General features: G+C 42.5%; 1 protein-coding gene across 5 annotated transcripts in view; it reads right to left on the reverse strand.

Moving 5' to 3' along the window:
• Window positions 1-17,055, reverse strand: part of farp2 (FERM, RhoGEF and pleckstrin domain protein 2) — a 144,433-nt gene that overhangs the window by 35,840 nt on the left and 91,538 nt on the right. For all 5 annotated transcript variants that reach the window (XR_008724562.1, XM_055645928.1, XM_055645924.1 and 2 more), the window contains exons 14-15: window positions 4,553-4,737; window positions 958-1,047 (exon numbers count right to left, since the gene is read on the reverse strand). Coding sequence is in view for 4 of the 5 variants with exons in the window: in XM_055645928.1 (XP_055501903.1) it covers window positions 958-1,047; window positions 4,553-4,737 (275 nt within the window). In the remaining variant the exon portion in view is untranslated. The remainder of the gene's footprint in view (window positions 1-957; window positions 1,048-4,552; window positions 4,738-17,055) is intronic.

Consider the following 17,055-nt stretch of genomic DNA (forward strand, 5'->3'; position numbering starts at 1 on the left):
TAATCAACAGGTGAAAGTCTCCACAGATGGCCTGCTAAGTGCATCTGGCATGCTATGCTTTTATTTCCGATATCTGGCATCTGCAAGGTTTTATTTTTAACTCTGCTGGGTGAGTGCTAAGTATTTTCCAAAATGTGTTAATGAAATTTCTGCTCTTCTTTGGAATAATGTCACAGTATATTTGCTTTAAAGTCTCAGCAGCTCTAACAATGCAGCAAAGCCTGGAGTTTGTGCTCTACTCCTTGAAACGAGGCACTATATCCTGTCTAGTGGACAAGAATGAGCGAAAGAAGATCTTCTCAACCAGCGCTCGTAATTCTGACGGATTCACTAAGAACATGGATAGGTTACGTTTCGGGTCACCACCCTTCTTCAGACCCTGAAGAGGGTTCCCGATCTGAAACATAAACAAAGCAGCAAGATGCAAATGCAAGGTTAATTCCCGGGATGGCGGGACTGGCATATGATGAAAGAATGGGTTGACTGGAATTTAGAAGGTTGAGAGGGGATCTTATAGAAACATATAAAATTCTTAAAGTGTTGGACAGGCAAGATGCAGGCAAGATCATGTTCCCGATGTTGGGGTGTCACAGTTTAAGAATAAAGGGTAGGCCATTTAGGACTGACATGAGGAAAAAGCTCTTCACCCAGAGAGTTAGGAATCTGTGGAATTCTCTGTCACAGAAGGCAGTGGAGGCCAATTCACTGGATGTTTTCAAGAGAGAGTTAGATTTAGCTCTTAGGGCTAAAGGAATCAAGGGATTGGGGAAAAAGCAGGAACGGGGTACTGATTTTAGATGATCACCCATGATCATATTGAATGGCGGTGCTGGCTCGAAGGGCTGAATGGCCGAATGGCCTACTCCTGCACCTATTTTTCTATGTCTCTATGTTTCTATGTCTCTATACCATCCTAAAGAACTTCCAAAATTAATGAGAGACCACAGAATTGCTCACCACAGTGATGACATCCAAATCCTTCACATAGGTTCTCTCTGTGGTCAGAATTTCCTTTGCAATAAAGAATGCCTTATCAGCTGGATAACGCTGTGTAAACAAAAATAATAGTCATAGCGTTATATAGCACGGAAACAGGCCCTTCAGTCTGATTCGTTTAAACCAAACAAGTTGCCTAACCAAACTAGTCTCATTTGCCCTGCGTTTGGCTCATACCCCTCAACATCTTTCATATTCATGTATCTGTTATTAACATTATATCTATTATAATGTCTATTAATTATCTAATTATCATAGTGTCTACTAAACATTATAATTGTACCTTACTCCATCTCTACCTTTGGCGTTTCGTTCCATACACCCATCGCCCTCTGTGTGACTAAGCTCCCCCTCAGAACCCCTTTAATTCTTTCCTCTCTCACCTTTAACACGTGTGCTCTATTTTTAACTCCCGTATTCTGGGACAATAAATATTGTACTGTTTACCCTGTCGATACCTGCATCATTTCATAGGCCAATAAGTTCTTGTACTTCTGGTGGCGCTGGTGCCAGCAGCCTCCACCTACAGCCCGGTATCTTTTTGTTTTTTTGTTTATTTTGTTATGTTAAAAAGTGTTTTTTTTTGTGTTTTTTTGTGTTTTTATGTGGGGGAAGAGGGCACGGTGCGGGGGATACCGTCCTTCAGCCGCTTCCTGGTGAGGACGCGACTATTATTCGAGTCGCGTCCTCCCCCCCCCCCCCCCCCCCCACAGCGGCCTACCTACCTGGATTGGCGCGGCCTTTCCTGCCGGGATCGACCGGAGCTCCAGCAGCGGCGGGACAGCGCTGGAACATCGCGGGGCTGGCGATGCCTTACCGGGGGTCGCCGTCTGGAGCCCGGAGTGCTGGACCTGCTGCACCAACATCAAGGAGCTGCGGTTTGCAGAGCTCCCAACGCGGGCGGCGCTGATGGACAGCGCGGGGTCCTGTGACTCTGCCCAGCTCGGCCTGTGGACTCAGGAGCGGCAGACTCCGGCAGCGGGAGGCGGCTGATCAGAAGGTCCGGGCCGCTGAGGAGGAGGATGCTCACCGTCGGGGCTCGGCGTCAGCGTTCCACCAGCCCGGCGTGAGGGCCTGAACATCGGGCCACCCGGGGCGGCGACTGCAGGTGCTCGGAAGGCCCCGACTACGGATGGACACGGAGGGGAGGCTGGCTGGACTATGGTGCCGTCCTCACCTGGGTGCCATTTATGTTATGTTGTGTTGTGGACTTTTTGTGTTTGTGCTTTTGTTAAATTTTTAATTCAATTTCAATTTTATTTTTTTTTTTAATATGTTTTATTATTTATTTATTATTTATTTTTATTATTTTTCTTGTGATTTTTTTTAACGATACTGCTGTACGGGAAATTCATTTCGTTGTCTCAAAGTGAGGCAACGACAATAAAATTTGAATACAAGAATACAATACAATACAATACAATACAATAACGTGGTCCATTCAACCTCCTCTTCCCTGGGTCATGATGTCCCAGATCCTGGACTCAATGCTTTAACTGATGAGTACAAGTGTACCAAATGCCTTCAACACCACCCTGTCTACCTGTGTGGCCACTTTCATGGCCAGGTATACTTGCACCCCAAGGTGTCTGGCCTACAACACCATCTAGGCACCTGCCATTCACTGTGCAAGTTTTGCCCAAGTTTAACTTCCTGAAGTGAAACAGTTCACACTTGTCTCAGTTAAATTCCACCTCCCATTCCCTGGCCCACTTTTCTAGATGATGTCAAACAATACACATAGTTGAAGTTACAGAGCAGGACATGTAAAGTGGATCTGGGGAAGTTTTTTTCAACAAATTGAATCCTGGGTGAGTGATGGAAGTAAATGTTCAGCACATGAATTGCTGGGAAATCCTCAAATTAATACGGCAGTTCCAACGTATTCCCTCAAATAACTTTGGAATTAGTTAAATCAGGTTGTGGGTGGAGTATAGAGCAACATGCAGGAGGAGTGGGAGCGGAAAGTCGCCCTTCATGGGGTGATAGAGAATAGACAGGGTAAGATAGGTAGGTATGAAATCCAGCTGCAGTCATCCAGTCAATGTACTGCATCCCAGCCACCCAAAGTTGTTGCTGTAAAAGGTGACAATTGGGAATGTTAGAAGAACTCAGATCCAGCACTCAAATCCACCTGACCCACGGAAGAGAGGAGGCTGAATGGAACTTGATATAGGTCTATAAAGTTACGAGAGGTATTGACAGAGTAAACAGTACAATATTTATTTTCATAGAAGAGGTATTTAAATCTAAAGGGCATTGTCTTTGGATGAGGGATGAGAGGTGTAAAGAGGATCCGAGGAAGAACTTTATCATATTGAATGGTTGGAATCTAGAATGCACTGCCTGGGGAGGTTATGGAGGCAGGTGTTCTCACCACATTTCTAGGGTATATGGACCAACACTTGAAAAAGGCAGAGACTCACAAACATTTAAGTACAACAACTCAAATTGCCAGAACTGTTTCCCTTTGAAGTTAAGATGGAAATTTTAAGATGCCGGCCACCCCGCACGCATCTTGAATCGCCTTTGAAGGCCGCCTCAGCAGACCGCCAAAATGGCTGCCACGGCCTACTGCCACATGGCCGCTGCCCCGACTGCAAAAATGGCCGCCGCAACCGGCCGGAAGCGACGCTCGACCTTCTCGGACCGGCGTCAACAGTGCCACCTTCCGGCCGGATGCCGTCACTGCAGTCCGACCGCCGTCCACTTTGGTCCACAGTACCACTTTCCGGCCGGATGCTGCAGCCTGACCGCCGGCAACAGCGCCACTTCAGGTGAGATGCTGTCACTGCAACCTCCAGTTTACCAGCACAGCTTCCCATCCTGCACCATGGACACTGGACAATTTGAACTTTCCTACCACTTTGCACTTGTTTGCTCACAGTAGTTTGTTTTGTTTCTTTTCACTATTTTACACTGTATCACGATGCCGGGTTTAATAATTAATTTAGTCTTACTTCTTTGTTTGCATTGTTGCCGACGTCTCCCAGCCGTTGCTGGGGGCCGTATTTCTCTGGACACGATCCCCTGCTGGTCGAGGAGATGCGACTGTGTCTTGTCCATCCGGTGGCTTTTGTATTGGTCCCCTCGCACCCCTCGGCATACGGCCGTGATGGCCCACAGCCGGAGCGGCGATTGCGCCCGCGGGCCCCACCTTCCCGACCCACAGCAGGAGCTGCCCTTGACCATGCTTGCACACCTTCTTGTAGAAGGTTAGCGCATTTTACTCCTCCCTCCGGTTCTGGGGTGGGTCCTGTGGAGTCAGCTGATAGACAGACCACTTGCGGTTGAACCCTCATCAGTGATTACGAGGGCTGTCATCATGGGTTAAGGGGAGTGTCCTGCTACATAAGCATATCTCACCTTGAGATCAGCCCAGCCGGCAGGTAGATGACCTCGAGACAACACCCTAGCTCAGCTGCAGCAGCAATAACAATTATGTTATTGGACCAAGCTTGCATGTAACACCTGAATAAAGCAACTGTTTATTCATCACGTTTGGTGCCGCTACACTGTCATGCATCACAGGCATGCAAAACATTCCCCAACTCACCTTTCGACGGTCTTCTTCTTCGTCATCTGCCCTCACGCTCCCGACATCGCTGAGAATTGGGCTTTGTAACGGAGATGGAGCTTGAGGGGGCAGATTCAGGTTGGACATCTGGGACCCAGGAACAATAACATTGAGGGTGCTCCTTGTAGTAAGAGGGGAAAGCTGAAGACTGTCAATCAAACCATCTGAAACAGATTGAAAATAAACATAGCAAAAAGCAAAACTGACATCTTAGAAACACAAATACAACTGAGATACGAACAAAAAGGTGAGGGAGTCAGTTGTACAAATGTTAGAGAATGAAGATGCACACCCAGGTTAACATTTACTTTGCAGATCCTACTTCAACATCACATTAAGGATGATTAGGATCTGCAGTAATAATCGCCAGATTTTAGGAAATGTCACGGTTTCCAACTGCCGAGGAAATCAGAACTGCAATGGCTACCCAGTTCCCCCCCCACACACACACACACACATACATACATACCCACAACTTGGGTAAAATACTCTGACCATCTTTTCTATTTTTAATAAATGTATCTGTCATTAATTTCCATTCAAGTCCTGGGTCTTGCTTTCTTAATATATTCTAAATTGATAATCTAAGGATGCCTCGATCATTCATTGAAAGTTGCAGCCATCAACCTTTGGTGCTATACTGATGAGATCACAGCTCCTTCCTCAAAGACAATTGGGGTTATGCTTATTGTTTGGAGTCTATGAATCATGTAGAGATACAGTACAGAACAGATCCTTCGTCCCACTGAGTCTGTGTTGATCATGAAGCACCCATTTACACGAATCCTACATTAATTCCCATTTTTGTTATTAGTTCCACATTCTATTCAACTCTTCCTCTATTTTCTGCATGACCTGCATGTTTTTGGTACATGGGAGGAAATTGACTGTCACATGGAGAATATGTAAACTCCACACAGACAGCATTGGAAATTGGATTGAAACCCAGGACTTTGGCACTGTGAGATCGCAGTTCTATTAGCTGTGTCGCTGAGCTGCCCCTGTCTCTCATCTCTCTCACCCTAATGTGCTTCCTTCAGTTTTCAGAATACTTGATCTACATGCGTATTCACTTTCCTCCAATGTTTGTGCCAAACATGCCAGGTTAAACTAATATCCTCTGCGTGCATGTGATGCATATCCCTCCATTTCCTGCTTATCATTGTGCCTATCCAAAAGCCTCTTAAATGTCACTATCATATCTGCTTCACCATAATGCCTGGCGGCATATTCCAGGCACCTACCACCCTCAGTGAAAAGACTTGCCCAGTACATCTCCTTTAAATTGGCCCCTCTCATCTTAAAGCTTTGCCTGGGTAGACAAAAATGCTGGAGAAACTCAGCGGGTGAGGCAGCATCTATGGAGCGAAGGAAATAGGCAACGTTTCGGGTTGAGGCCCTTCTTCAGTCTGAAGAAGGGTTTCGACCCGAAACATCGTCTATTTCCTTCACTCCATAGATGCTGCCTCACCCATTGAGTTTCTCCAGCATTTTTGTCTACCTTCGATTTTCCAGCATCTGCAGTTCTAATCTAGAACTAGAGGTCATAGCCTCAGAATTAAAGGATGTTTATTTAGGAAGGAGATAAGGAGAAATTTATTTAGTCAGAGGGAGGTGAATCTGTGGAATTCTTGGAATAGATTAGCCATGATTGAATGGTGGAGTAGACAATGGGCCAAATGACCTAATTCTACTATTCCGTATGAACTACCTGCTATGCATACAAAATCTCAAGAGTAAAACATTGCTTCCTCTCTTGATATAATCCTTTGCTTTTGTATGCATCTGTATTGGCCTTCTTCAGTTTTCTCTCAGACAACTAAGGGCAGAGAACCAAAGGCTACGCTTGCTTCAAATTTGATCTTGCAAAATTCACAAAATTAGAAGATATACATTCTATAAATAAAAATGCTGGAGAAACTCAGCTGGTGAGGCAGCATCTATGGAGCATCTATGGCAGCTTCTATGGAGCGAAGGAAAAGGTGACGTTTCAGATCGAGACCCTTCTTCAGACTTCTCCAGCATTTTTATCTACCTTTGATTTTTCCAGCATCTGCAGTTCCTTCTTAAACATTCTATAAATATATCTCTTTTCATGACTATAGCATTTTTTTAAATAGCTCGGTGCAAACTTAAATGGAGTGTTTGAAACTTGCAAAACCGGTAACAAAATCAAATACGAAAGAGCCTTTCCGCATATTCTTTATCTTGGAGAAGGGTTCCGATCCAAAATATTGTCTGTCCATTTCCCTCCACAGATACTGCCAAAACTCCCCCCACCCACTATCCTGAGTTCCTCCAGCAGTTTGTTTTTTGCACTTATCAGTTCTGACAAAGGTTTTTGACCAGAAATATTAACTCTGTTTCTCTTTCCACAACTCTGCTTTCACTGCCGAGTGTTACACTGATTTCCTTGATTAGTTCTTCATCTGAAAGTATCACTACTTTCCACAAATCAAGTTCAACGTTCAAGGTAATGCCAAGTCCTTAATGTGATAACTAAAATGTTGTTGAAGCAACAAAATTAATTAATTGGTAAATTTGTTATTATGAAATATGTAGCTCTGAATTTATTTGATACAATAGTTTATCTGAATCAAATACATTTTTGGAATGCATAATCAGTGATTCCTGGGGAGAACATGCAAGGCCACACAGTAATGCAACAGGGACTGCGAAAGGCAAATCACAATGTTAACATTACAACTCCTGATATATTGCAATCCTTTGGCATGACAGGCCAAAAACAGAAAAATAATTCTGGCATGGGAATGTCTGATAGTAAATGTCAATGTAACAATTTTCTATTGGATGAACTGAGCAAGAATTTTATAATGTTACTAGACCAAGTGCAGACCCGTTGGGTCTGTTCTCCCAACGTGCGGTTGTGGGGGGGGGAGGTGGCATGCAGCGTCACACACTAACTACCCCCCCCCCTCCCCCACACTCACGCTAATGGAGGGGAGGAGGGGGGGAGAGAGAGAAGGGGGGGGGAGAGAGAGATAGAGGGAGGGAGAGACAGAGGAGAGAGCGGGAGGGGGAGAGAGAGGGGGAGAGAAGAGGAGAGAGAGGGGGAGAGAGAGAGGGGGAGTGAGAGGGAGTGGGGGAAGAAAGGGAGAGAGCTGGAAAGAAGGGGAAAGAGGGAGAGGGGAGGTGAGAGGAGAGAGAGAGGATGGGAGAGATAGTGTGTGAGACAGGGGTATAGAGGAGAGACGGTGGACAAGGGGGGCGATAGAGAGAGGGAGAGGAAAAGAGAGGAGAGAGAGGGGAGAGAGGGAGGAAGAAGAGAGGAGGGGAGGGGGGGGGGGGGGAGAGAATGCCTTTTTACTTCAACCCAAACCCAAACAACCATTTGTATGCAGTGCTTTTTTACCTCTAACCATATTTTCATTTTCAAACCAAATTAAGGGTACTCACAGTGCTGTAGACATTTGTCAGTGTCATTCAGAGCTCTGATTGAGGCACACCACTTGCAGAGACTGATTGAGGCACACCACTTCCTGGTTTTATAGTCCCTCCCCCTCCCTCCAGCAGGGGCAGCAGAGAGAATGGGGAATTTTGTAAAAACATTAATATCTCTGTCAATTTTCATCGACGGGAAAAATCCTCGGCACACATGCGGCGGAGGGGGGCTCTGAGCGAGGTGGCCAGAAATGACGGCCGTAGAAGGCGGCGTACTTTCGGAAATCGCAGCACAGAAAGCCAAAACTGGTCAAGAACAGACTTTTAGTAATATAGATAGATAGATATTATATCCTCACATGATTCCAGTGCTACCAAATATGGTGTAGGGTTTGAATTGTGTGGGGTCTTTTCTCAACATCTTAAACATCTTGCAGTCAATCCAATTCCACCTTCTGTGTAGCACATCAGATTCATTGCTTTACGACCAAATTGCTTGCCAAGTTCTAGAATTCTACTGCTCATTAGTACCACTTCTATTGAAAGTAGACACAACATGCTGGAGTAACTCAGCAGGTCAGGCAGCATCTCTGGAGAGAAGGATTGGGTGACGTTTTGGCATGAGACGCTTCTTTTGATCTCTGAGCTAATCATGCTCTCACTTGTTCCTTCATGCTCCAGTTGCAATAATCACTACCCTCATGTCGCCAGATTTCCTGCTGTGCTCATAGACCCCGCCTTCCCACTGATCAGGCATGACCAGATTGTTCAATGCTAAACTCTCCGATTTACAAGCTAATAACCACCACCCAGCTCATACTCCAAAATACCTGCTGACTTGCCCAAGCCCTCAAACCCATTGTAGAATTACTGTCACACTTAAGACATCACTCTTTCCCCTGTACTGCCATTATCTCATACGAAGACTTCCTAAAACCAACTCCCCTTAATTTCCTCCCAAATTACCAAATTAGTGTTTCTCAAACACTTATCCTCAAGGTCAATTAAAAAAAAATCCAGAAAAGGTCTTGACTTGAGCACTCTACTATCTTGCAGAGTTCTGTGTTCTGATGTGCTTGTGGGCAATGCTTTGGGGGCAAGCAGATGCATCGCACCAATGCATCGATTGAAAACAAAGCCACCACAGGCCGACTAATTACTTCAAATTCCTGCCAATTTCTCCCAAACTGAGGTTCGGATCCGTAATAAATTGAGTAGAGCAACACTGAGTAATTGATTAGGGCAAAAATGAGTCATTTATGTTTGAATTTTATATTACATAAACCTTTCTGTTACTGATTCCATTGTAGCACATCTCATTTCTTTGACTGGTGGTGTTCACTGTCTACTTTTACTGAAGTTCAATTGTGAACCAATATAGATATTCACAGTACTGATACTAATGAATTGTGCTTTGTTGCCATTTAAGAAATGAGGCATGCTGATTAGAAGAAAACTTGTATACACAGCTCCAAGTCAATGGACTGACTTTTACATTTGGAAACACATTTTTGGGATGTTACAGTGCCCTCCATAATGTTTGAGACAAAGACCCATCATTTATTTATTTGCCTCTGTATTCCACAATTTGAGATTTGTAATAGGAAAAAAAAATCACATGTGGTTAAAGTGCACATTGTCAGATTTTAATAAAGGCCATTTTTATACATTTTGGTTTCACCATGTAGAAATTACAGCAGTGTTTATACATAGTCCCCCCATTTCAGGGCACCATGTTTGGGACACAGCAATGTTGTGTAAATGAAAGTAGTCATGTTTGGTATTTTGTTGTATATCCTTTGCATGCAATGACTGCTTGAAGTCTGCAATTCATGGACATCACCAGTTGCTGGGTGTCTTCTCTGGTGGTGCTCTGCCAGGCCTGTATTGCAGCCATTTTTAGCTTCTGCTTGTTTTGGGGGCTAGTCCCCTTCAGTTTTCTCTTCAGCATATAAAAGCCATGCTCATTGGGTTCAGATTGGGTGATTGACTTCACCGCTCAAGAATTTACCAATTTTTAGCTTTGAAAATCTAATATATTGCTTTAGCAGTATGTTTGGGATCATTGTCTTGCTGTAGAATGAACTCACCAGCACTCTCTTTCTTCACAATAATGTTCCAAGCAGTTGATTTTGGTAAGCTTAAGGTTTGGCTATCTCTAACATTTTTATTCTTGTTTCTCAGTCTCATATTGGCTTCTTTGACTTTCATTGGCACAATTTTGGTCCTCATGTTGATAAACAGCTATAAAAGTTTGCAAAGGTGATGGAAAGACTGGAGGAAAGACTAGGTACTGAGAGCTCTCTTATACCTGCATTAAGGAGGCAATTAAACACACCTGCGCAATTACAAACGCCTGTGAAGCCATGTGTCCCAAACATTATGGTGCCCTGAAATGGGGGGACTTTGTATGAACACAGCTGTAATTCCTACATGGTGAAACCAAATGGTATAAAAATAGCTTTTAATAAAATCTAACAATGTGCACTTTAACCTCATGTGATTTTTTTTCTATTACAATTGTGGAGTACAGAGGCAAATAAATAAATGATGGGTCTTTGCCCCAAGCATTATGGAGGGCACTGTAAGTTTATTGGCCAAGTATTCACAGACAAGGAATTTGCTTTGGTGCTCCACCCACAAGTAACAACATGACATACAGTGACAATTACGAATGACTCAGAAAACACTAAACATTAATAATAATAAAACATTAATGATAAAACACCATTGATCAAGCATGTGAAACAACAAAATACCAGATCAAAGCGAGGCTACAGATTTTTGGCTGTTGAGTAGAGCAACTACTCGTGGATAAAATCTGTTTTTATGTCTGGCTGGGGCAGCTTTCACAGTCCGTAGTTGCCTTCCAGAGGGAAGTGATTCAAAGAGTTTGTGGCCAGGGTGAGAGGGGTCAGAGATTATCTTGCCTGCTCGCTTCCTGTATATCATGATACTTGATTTATCTCCTATAGAAATACACGTGGAGAAAGCATTCTCTCTGCAAACCATCTCCTGACCGCCGCAACACACATCTGTGGGTTTCCACTGGTTTTTGTCCACAACTCTTTCTTTCATTGTGCAGAGTTTATTGTATTGCCAATTCTGTAAGGTTCACATATTATTTTCATGCTGTACTCATCTGCTCAAATTATGGTGGATTATTAGGAGCCAAATGTGCATCGTGAGAAGAATTTGTTCACAACAAATGGTGAATGTTTTGTCTAGTTGGGGATCAAGACTGCATTTGGAGAGTGCGTGGTGGTTGGGGATTGGTGAGGAAGTAATCAGTCTTAGAATGAATGGTTTTAGGCTATTTTTTTATTCAAGGGATTAAGAATCTTTTAAATTCTAAATGCTAGGGACTGTGGGCACAGAGTACATGTAAAATAAACTGAGATTATTTAACACTACTGAAAATCCCAGGCCATGAGAATTTTAAGAAGGTGTTGAAGGTAAATATTCATCCAAAATGTAATGCCTTCCTTGATCTATTTCTTTCACTGTTTTTGTTAGCATGGAATAAGCACATTGGGCCATGTATTGACATTCTCTCACACTTGCCCCATCTTGGCATGGAGGTGGTCAAGTTATGGCAGAGCCGTGCAATTGCACAAACACTGAATCCCAAGAGCATCTACGTGAGACCACTCTCAGCTAATGAGCTTTAAGTTTCCACCAACACCTTTAATTCCAGAGAAGGGTTTTGTCATGTCTCCAACAGCCCTCACCTTCTTCTACGGATGTGCCACAGAAAGCATTTTATCATGATGCATGGTTTTAGAAAAGCTTCATCCAAGACCACAAGAAATTGTACTGAGAACATGGAAGAATGAACTGCAGATGCTGGTTTACACCGAAGATAAACACAAAATGCTGGAGTAACTCAGCGGCAGCATCTCTGGAGAAAATAGGTGATGTTTCAGGTCGAGAACCTTCATCAGAAATTGCAGAGTTGTGGACATAGCCAAGACTATCATGCAACCCAACCTCCCTTCTTCCATTGACTCCATTTATATTTAACGCTGCCCCGGCAAGCTTCAGTCTTCAGTCGGGGCCTGACCCAAAACATCGCCTGGCCACTGCCTCCCGAAGTGCTGCAATGAAAAATCCTCATAAAAGGTACCCCTCCCCACCGAGATCATCGAGTACATACTGTAGTGTTTTGACAATATTACTACATCTGCAGTTTCTTGTGTCTTCAAGAAAAGAAGCATCTCTGGCCTCACCTGGATTTAAGCTGTAGACAGAGACATACAGTTGATGACAAGTTAGAGAACCCATGCAAAGGTAGTCTGAAGCAGGGTCTTGCACCAAAACATCACCCATTCCTCCTCTCCAGAGATGCTGCCCGTCCCCCAGTTACTGCAGCATTTTGCGTCTATCTTCGGTTTAAACCAGCATCTGCAGTTCCTTCCCACATATAAATGCCACAATGCGCACAGGAAATACAAATCAGATAGTGCTAATGGAGTAAGAAAAAAAAAACCATTATCACAGATGGATGACCTACAGCAGATTTGGTCAGTTTTGAAACAAACTGCCAAAGTGAATCACATGGGAATTTAATAGAGTAAAGAGGATTTAGTGTCCATATGAAAGATGAGGTGCAGTCCCTTATACTTATAAATACAATCAGAAAATGCTGAAACACTGTAGGTCAGGCAGCATCTGTGGGAAGAGCAACAATTAATGTTTCCAGTCTGGGACCCTTTGTCCAAAACAGGTCCTGATAAACGGCTTGGAGCTGAAACATTGACCTTCTCTGTCTGATCCACTGAGTCTTCCAACATTTTGTGTTTATTTCTGATTTACAGCATCTGCATTTTTGATTCACAAGCTAAAGTTGAGCCTTGATTTGGCAGTGCACGACGCCGCAGACAGATCGGTCAGAGATGGAGGACGGAAGGAAATGAAAAAGGGAGCTCAGGGCTGCCTCTGCCGACCGAACACCAGACTTCTACAAAGTTTCCCCATTTGGTTCACCAGTGTAGACATGATCACATTTTGAGCCCCGTATGCAGTACACCAGGTTAGGAGTGCAAGCGAATCACTACCTCACTTGTTCTGGTCCATGAACAATGCACACTCACACAGTACTTATAAAGACTGAGAGAGCTGCCAAATACTTCCAGGTGTCTCAGATTTTAGTTTCAGTGTCTGCTTTGTTTTGCTTAGTGCCCTACTGTTCGACAGAAGTACTGAGAGAAAAAAAATCATCCTGAAAAAGTTAAAAAAAAGTTTTCAGTTACTATTCATTTTTTTTCTAAACTTAGAAAAGTTACTGATTTAAAGTGCATCTTTAGTAAATAAATACTGATCAAATGTGTGCTCATTTCAAAAACACAATTCTAAGTATATTTTCCCAAGGATTCAGGGGGAATGTATAAGTTCTTTCCCTAGTCTGTTGATAAACAATGTGCAGTAATGTTTTCTGTCCTCTCGCCACATTGATCCACATTGATGGTGGCAGTGCATTACTTATAGAGCTGCTGCTCGAGTAAGTCAGGTTCAATCCTGACATCCTCTGCTGCCTGTGTGGAGTTTGCATGTTTTCCTTGACCACGAAGGTTTGCTCCAATGGTTTGGCTTATTCCCGTATCCCAAAAACATACTGGTCTGTACTTTTTTTAACTACCAAATTGTGTTTAACTACCAGTATGTTGATGAGTGGTTGAATTGATGAAAGAGCGGGGATTAGGCCTAAAATTTAGGTGCCTGATAGTCACCATAGACTCTCAGAACTTATTCTTGTGCTGTATCTCTCAATAACTGCAACAAAACCAAATAAAAAGTTTCCCTGTAAGGATGTATGTATTGGAAAGGATATAAATAACATTGGAAAGAAATGTGGACTAAGTGCCTAAACAAGCCTTATGCGTCATTATTTAAAGCATACCATTCCACTGTACCTCTTCTCTCAGAAATTTTCCAGCAAAACAAAAATTGATCATTAGCATTTTGTTACATTTTATAGTATCCTTCCCCTCCTGGCTCATTCAGGAAAACAAAAACCTTGCTGTTGCACAATAACAAACTTTTTACACATATGGTTCTATTCCCTATATAATATTGCCATTTTCACATTGACAAAGGCAAACGCAGTTACATAGCAACGGTCCTAGTCCTCGTTTGCTTTGCTACAAAGTACAATTGATCAGCCCCAGTGAAATAGTTTAGAAAGACAACAAGCAACACTGCATAAAAGCATTATTTTAATGAAAGAACAGGGTCTCATTTGCAGCTCCAAGCTGTGAAATATGATACAGAATGTTTGAGAGGTTTTTGGAATACAATAAAGAGCAATAAACTGGATCTTGTGCTGCAATCCAGGATTTGATAACCAAAGATTACCACACGTTCTCAAAAACAAAATTCTCTACTCTTGGCCCAGCTGCCGATTTCCCAGTGAGAGCAAAGTGGGCAAGAACATTCAAAACTTGTGAACAGCTGCAGCTTGCGACAGTTGTAACTCATTTATACATTGTTTTCATGTCTCAAGAGTTGCGCAGCCAAGGCACGTTTGAAGTGGAGGGGGCCTGTTACAACGCAGAAAAATGCATTGTACACAGCAACATCCCACCATGAAATAAACGACAATCTTAGTTTTTTTTTTAAATTTAATTATCAGCATTGGCCTGGAATTCTGGAAAATTCCCTTTCGTCCAATGGTTTCATATGATCTTCTGTATCGACCCAACGAGAGAGGCACTGCTTCAGTTAAGCATGCTTTTTGTAAACCAGCACTTCAGATGGTACAACATCCCATCGTTCTCTGTTAAAGTGTCAGGCAAACAACATTACCAAAATTGTAAACTAGGCCCTGGATTCACTGAACTTTGCCATGATCAGACAATGGTGTGCCAAAATGTAAGTAAATAGAAAGAGCTGAAATTTTAAACCAAATCACAGAAGTAATCCTTTCGAGCATGTTTTCCCAGCAACAAAAACATGAAAATAACATGCTAGTTTCCAAATAAATTAAATTGTGAATGCTGGTCCGTGTGGACTCAGAGGGCCAAAAAACCTGTATCCCTAAACCAAACTAAACTGTTTGTGAAGAAAATCTGAAATGCTAGCAAATAAAAGTTCTTTAGTTGGTAGGAAAACAAGAGGTGTATGGGTCAAGCACAGGCAAAAGTCACTTTTGTACATGGGATCTTCATTGGAATAGATAAGTTGGGTCAAAGGTAGACACAAAATGCTGGAGTAACTCAGCAGGACAGGCAGCATCTCTGGAAAGAAGGAATGTGTGACATTTCGTGTCGAGACCCATCTTCAGACCAGAGATGCTGCCTGTCCCCGCTGAGTTACTCCAGCATTTTGTGTCTACCTTCAATTTAAACCAGCATCTGCAGTTCTTTCCTGCACAGTTGGGTCATACAACTGTATGAGTATGACTCCAATTCTGTTAGTGTGGCAGTGTTAAAGAAACAACAACAAAAAAAGCACTTTGTTTCTGATATGATTGAGATGCAGATGGGTAACATGCACGGGTTAGTGGTATAAATAAGCACTTCCTCACCACACAGCCTCAATGTCAAAGCTCCTATATCTTAAGCGGAAGTTGCTACCTTCAGTAGATCACATCCATATCAGTAGTTTATTTAGCAGCCAAAATTCACAACAGTTACAGACTAAAAAATAAATGCTGGGACTAAGAAATGGAACAACTTTTCTTAAAGTGGAAGGTCAAAAGGATATAAGGCAAGATAAAACCTGAAAACCAGGAGTAAAAGAAGTTGAAACTTTATGATTTACGAGATCTAGCCACGGCTGGCAAGGTAAATGGCGATTGTCTAGATTGTAATGAAGTGTCATCTTGAACTAAAGAGAAACTTGGGAGAACATTTCCTGCGCCACTCTTATTCTTCCATACAAAAAAATGTTGGTGCAGTTTGATGGTTGGTGGAGAAGATCTAAACATCTGTTGAACTATTTCTTTCAGCCAAGATGAGCCCCTTGGAGGTCTCACTAATACTCCCAGGAAAATCCTGCGGATATTCTGTAGATCATTGTAGAAAATCTGAATTGTACACCAGGTCAATACAATATAAACTTTATTTTGGGATTCATGTATAAATTTTGTAAATCCAAGAACAGAAGAGAAAATATGCAAATTTTCAGAGGAGAATCACAAGAATGTACATCCAGTTAGCAGTTTCTGTGGATCTCCTGTTCTCTCCGTCTTCACGAGAAAAAAAGTTAGGCTTTGAACTTTATTGTGACAGCTGAAGACGACATCGAAATTGGCCTAATACAGTAAACACAAGCCAACTTCAAAACATCACACAGTAGCAATGGCTCAAACTACATGTTCCATCTGTAGCTCCCCATTTTGCCTCCAGCTGTACAGATCCGCATTTGGAACACAATCTCGAATCTGCTTAATTCTCAAACAATTTCCACTGCAAAACATTTTAAGCAGGTACAAGAGGTGAAATGACTACACAAGTATTACATCTTTTTATATAGGTACTTTATATCTTAGTAACCTATAAAAAAGCGATACATGTTCTTACAGTATAATTCTCACAACATAAAAAATTATGCATCCAATCCAAACCTGGCCAAAATTAAATGGCTACCTTTCATTGGTAGGCTGCAGCTCCAACTATCATACATCATTAATATGCAGCTTCCAGACTATTGATCATATTGCTATAATTTATTTTAAAAAATTGCTGGTGATGAGGCTGCAAATAAACACTTGTTTTTAAGTACTAAAGAATTCATGGACATTACCATCTCAATGCTGCCAATGGAACATACCACAATAAGACTGACCATTAATCGTACTGAAGACCTCCGATTCAGATTTGATGGAACAGATTGTACTGTGCCCTTCCTACAATCACCTGCTTAGATCTTTAAGATGCAAATAACTTAAACATTGCTCACATCCAATTGATTTGTTTACAGTTCTAGGATCAGGAGTCCTGCTCAATATTGCGCAAATATTTGAACTTAAATAGTGCCTTTTATGCCCCTCAACCTCTCGTTGGTCTACTCTTCTGTTTATTTCAGCAAACATGCACGTAAAAAGGTTTTGACAGAGAGTACAAAGATGGTACACTGTT

This window comes from Leucoraja erinacea, chromosome 14 (assembly GCF_028641065.1).
Source record: "Leucoraja erinacea ecotype New England chromosome 14, Leri_hhj_1, whole genome shotgun sequence".
Taxonomy (NCBI): Eukaryota; Metazoa; Chordata; class Chondrichthyes; order Rajiformes; family Rajidae; genus Leucoraja; species Leucoraja erinaceus.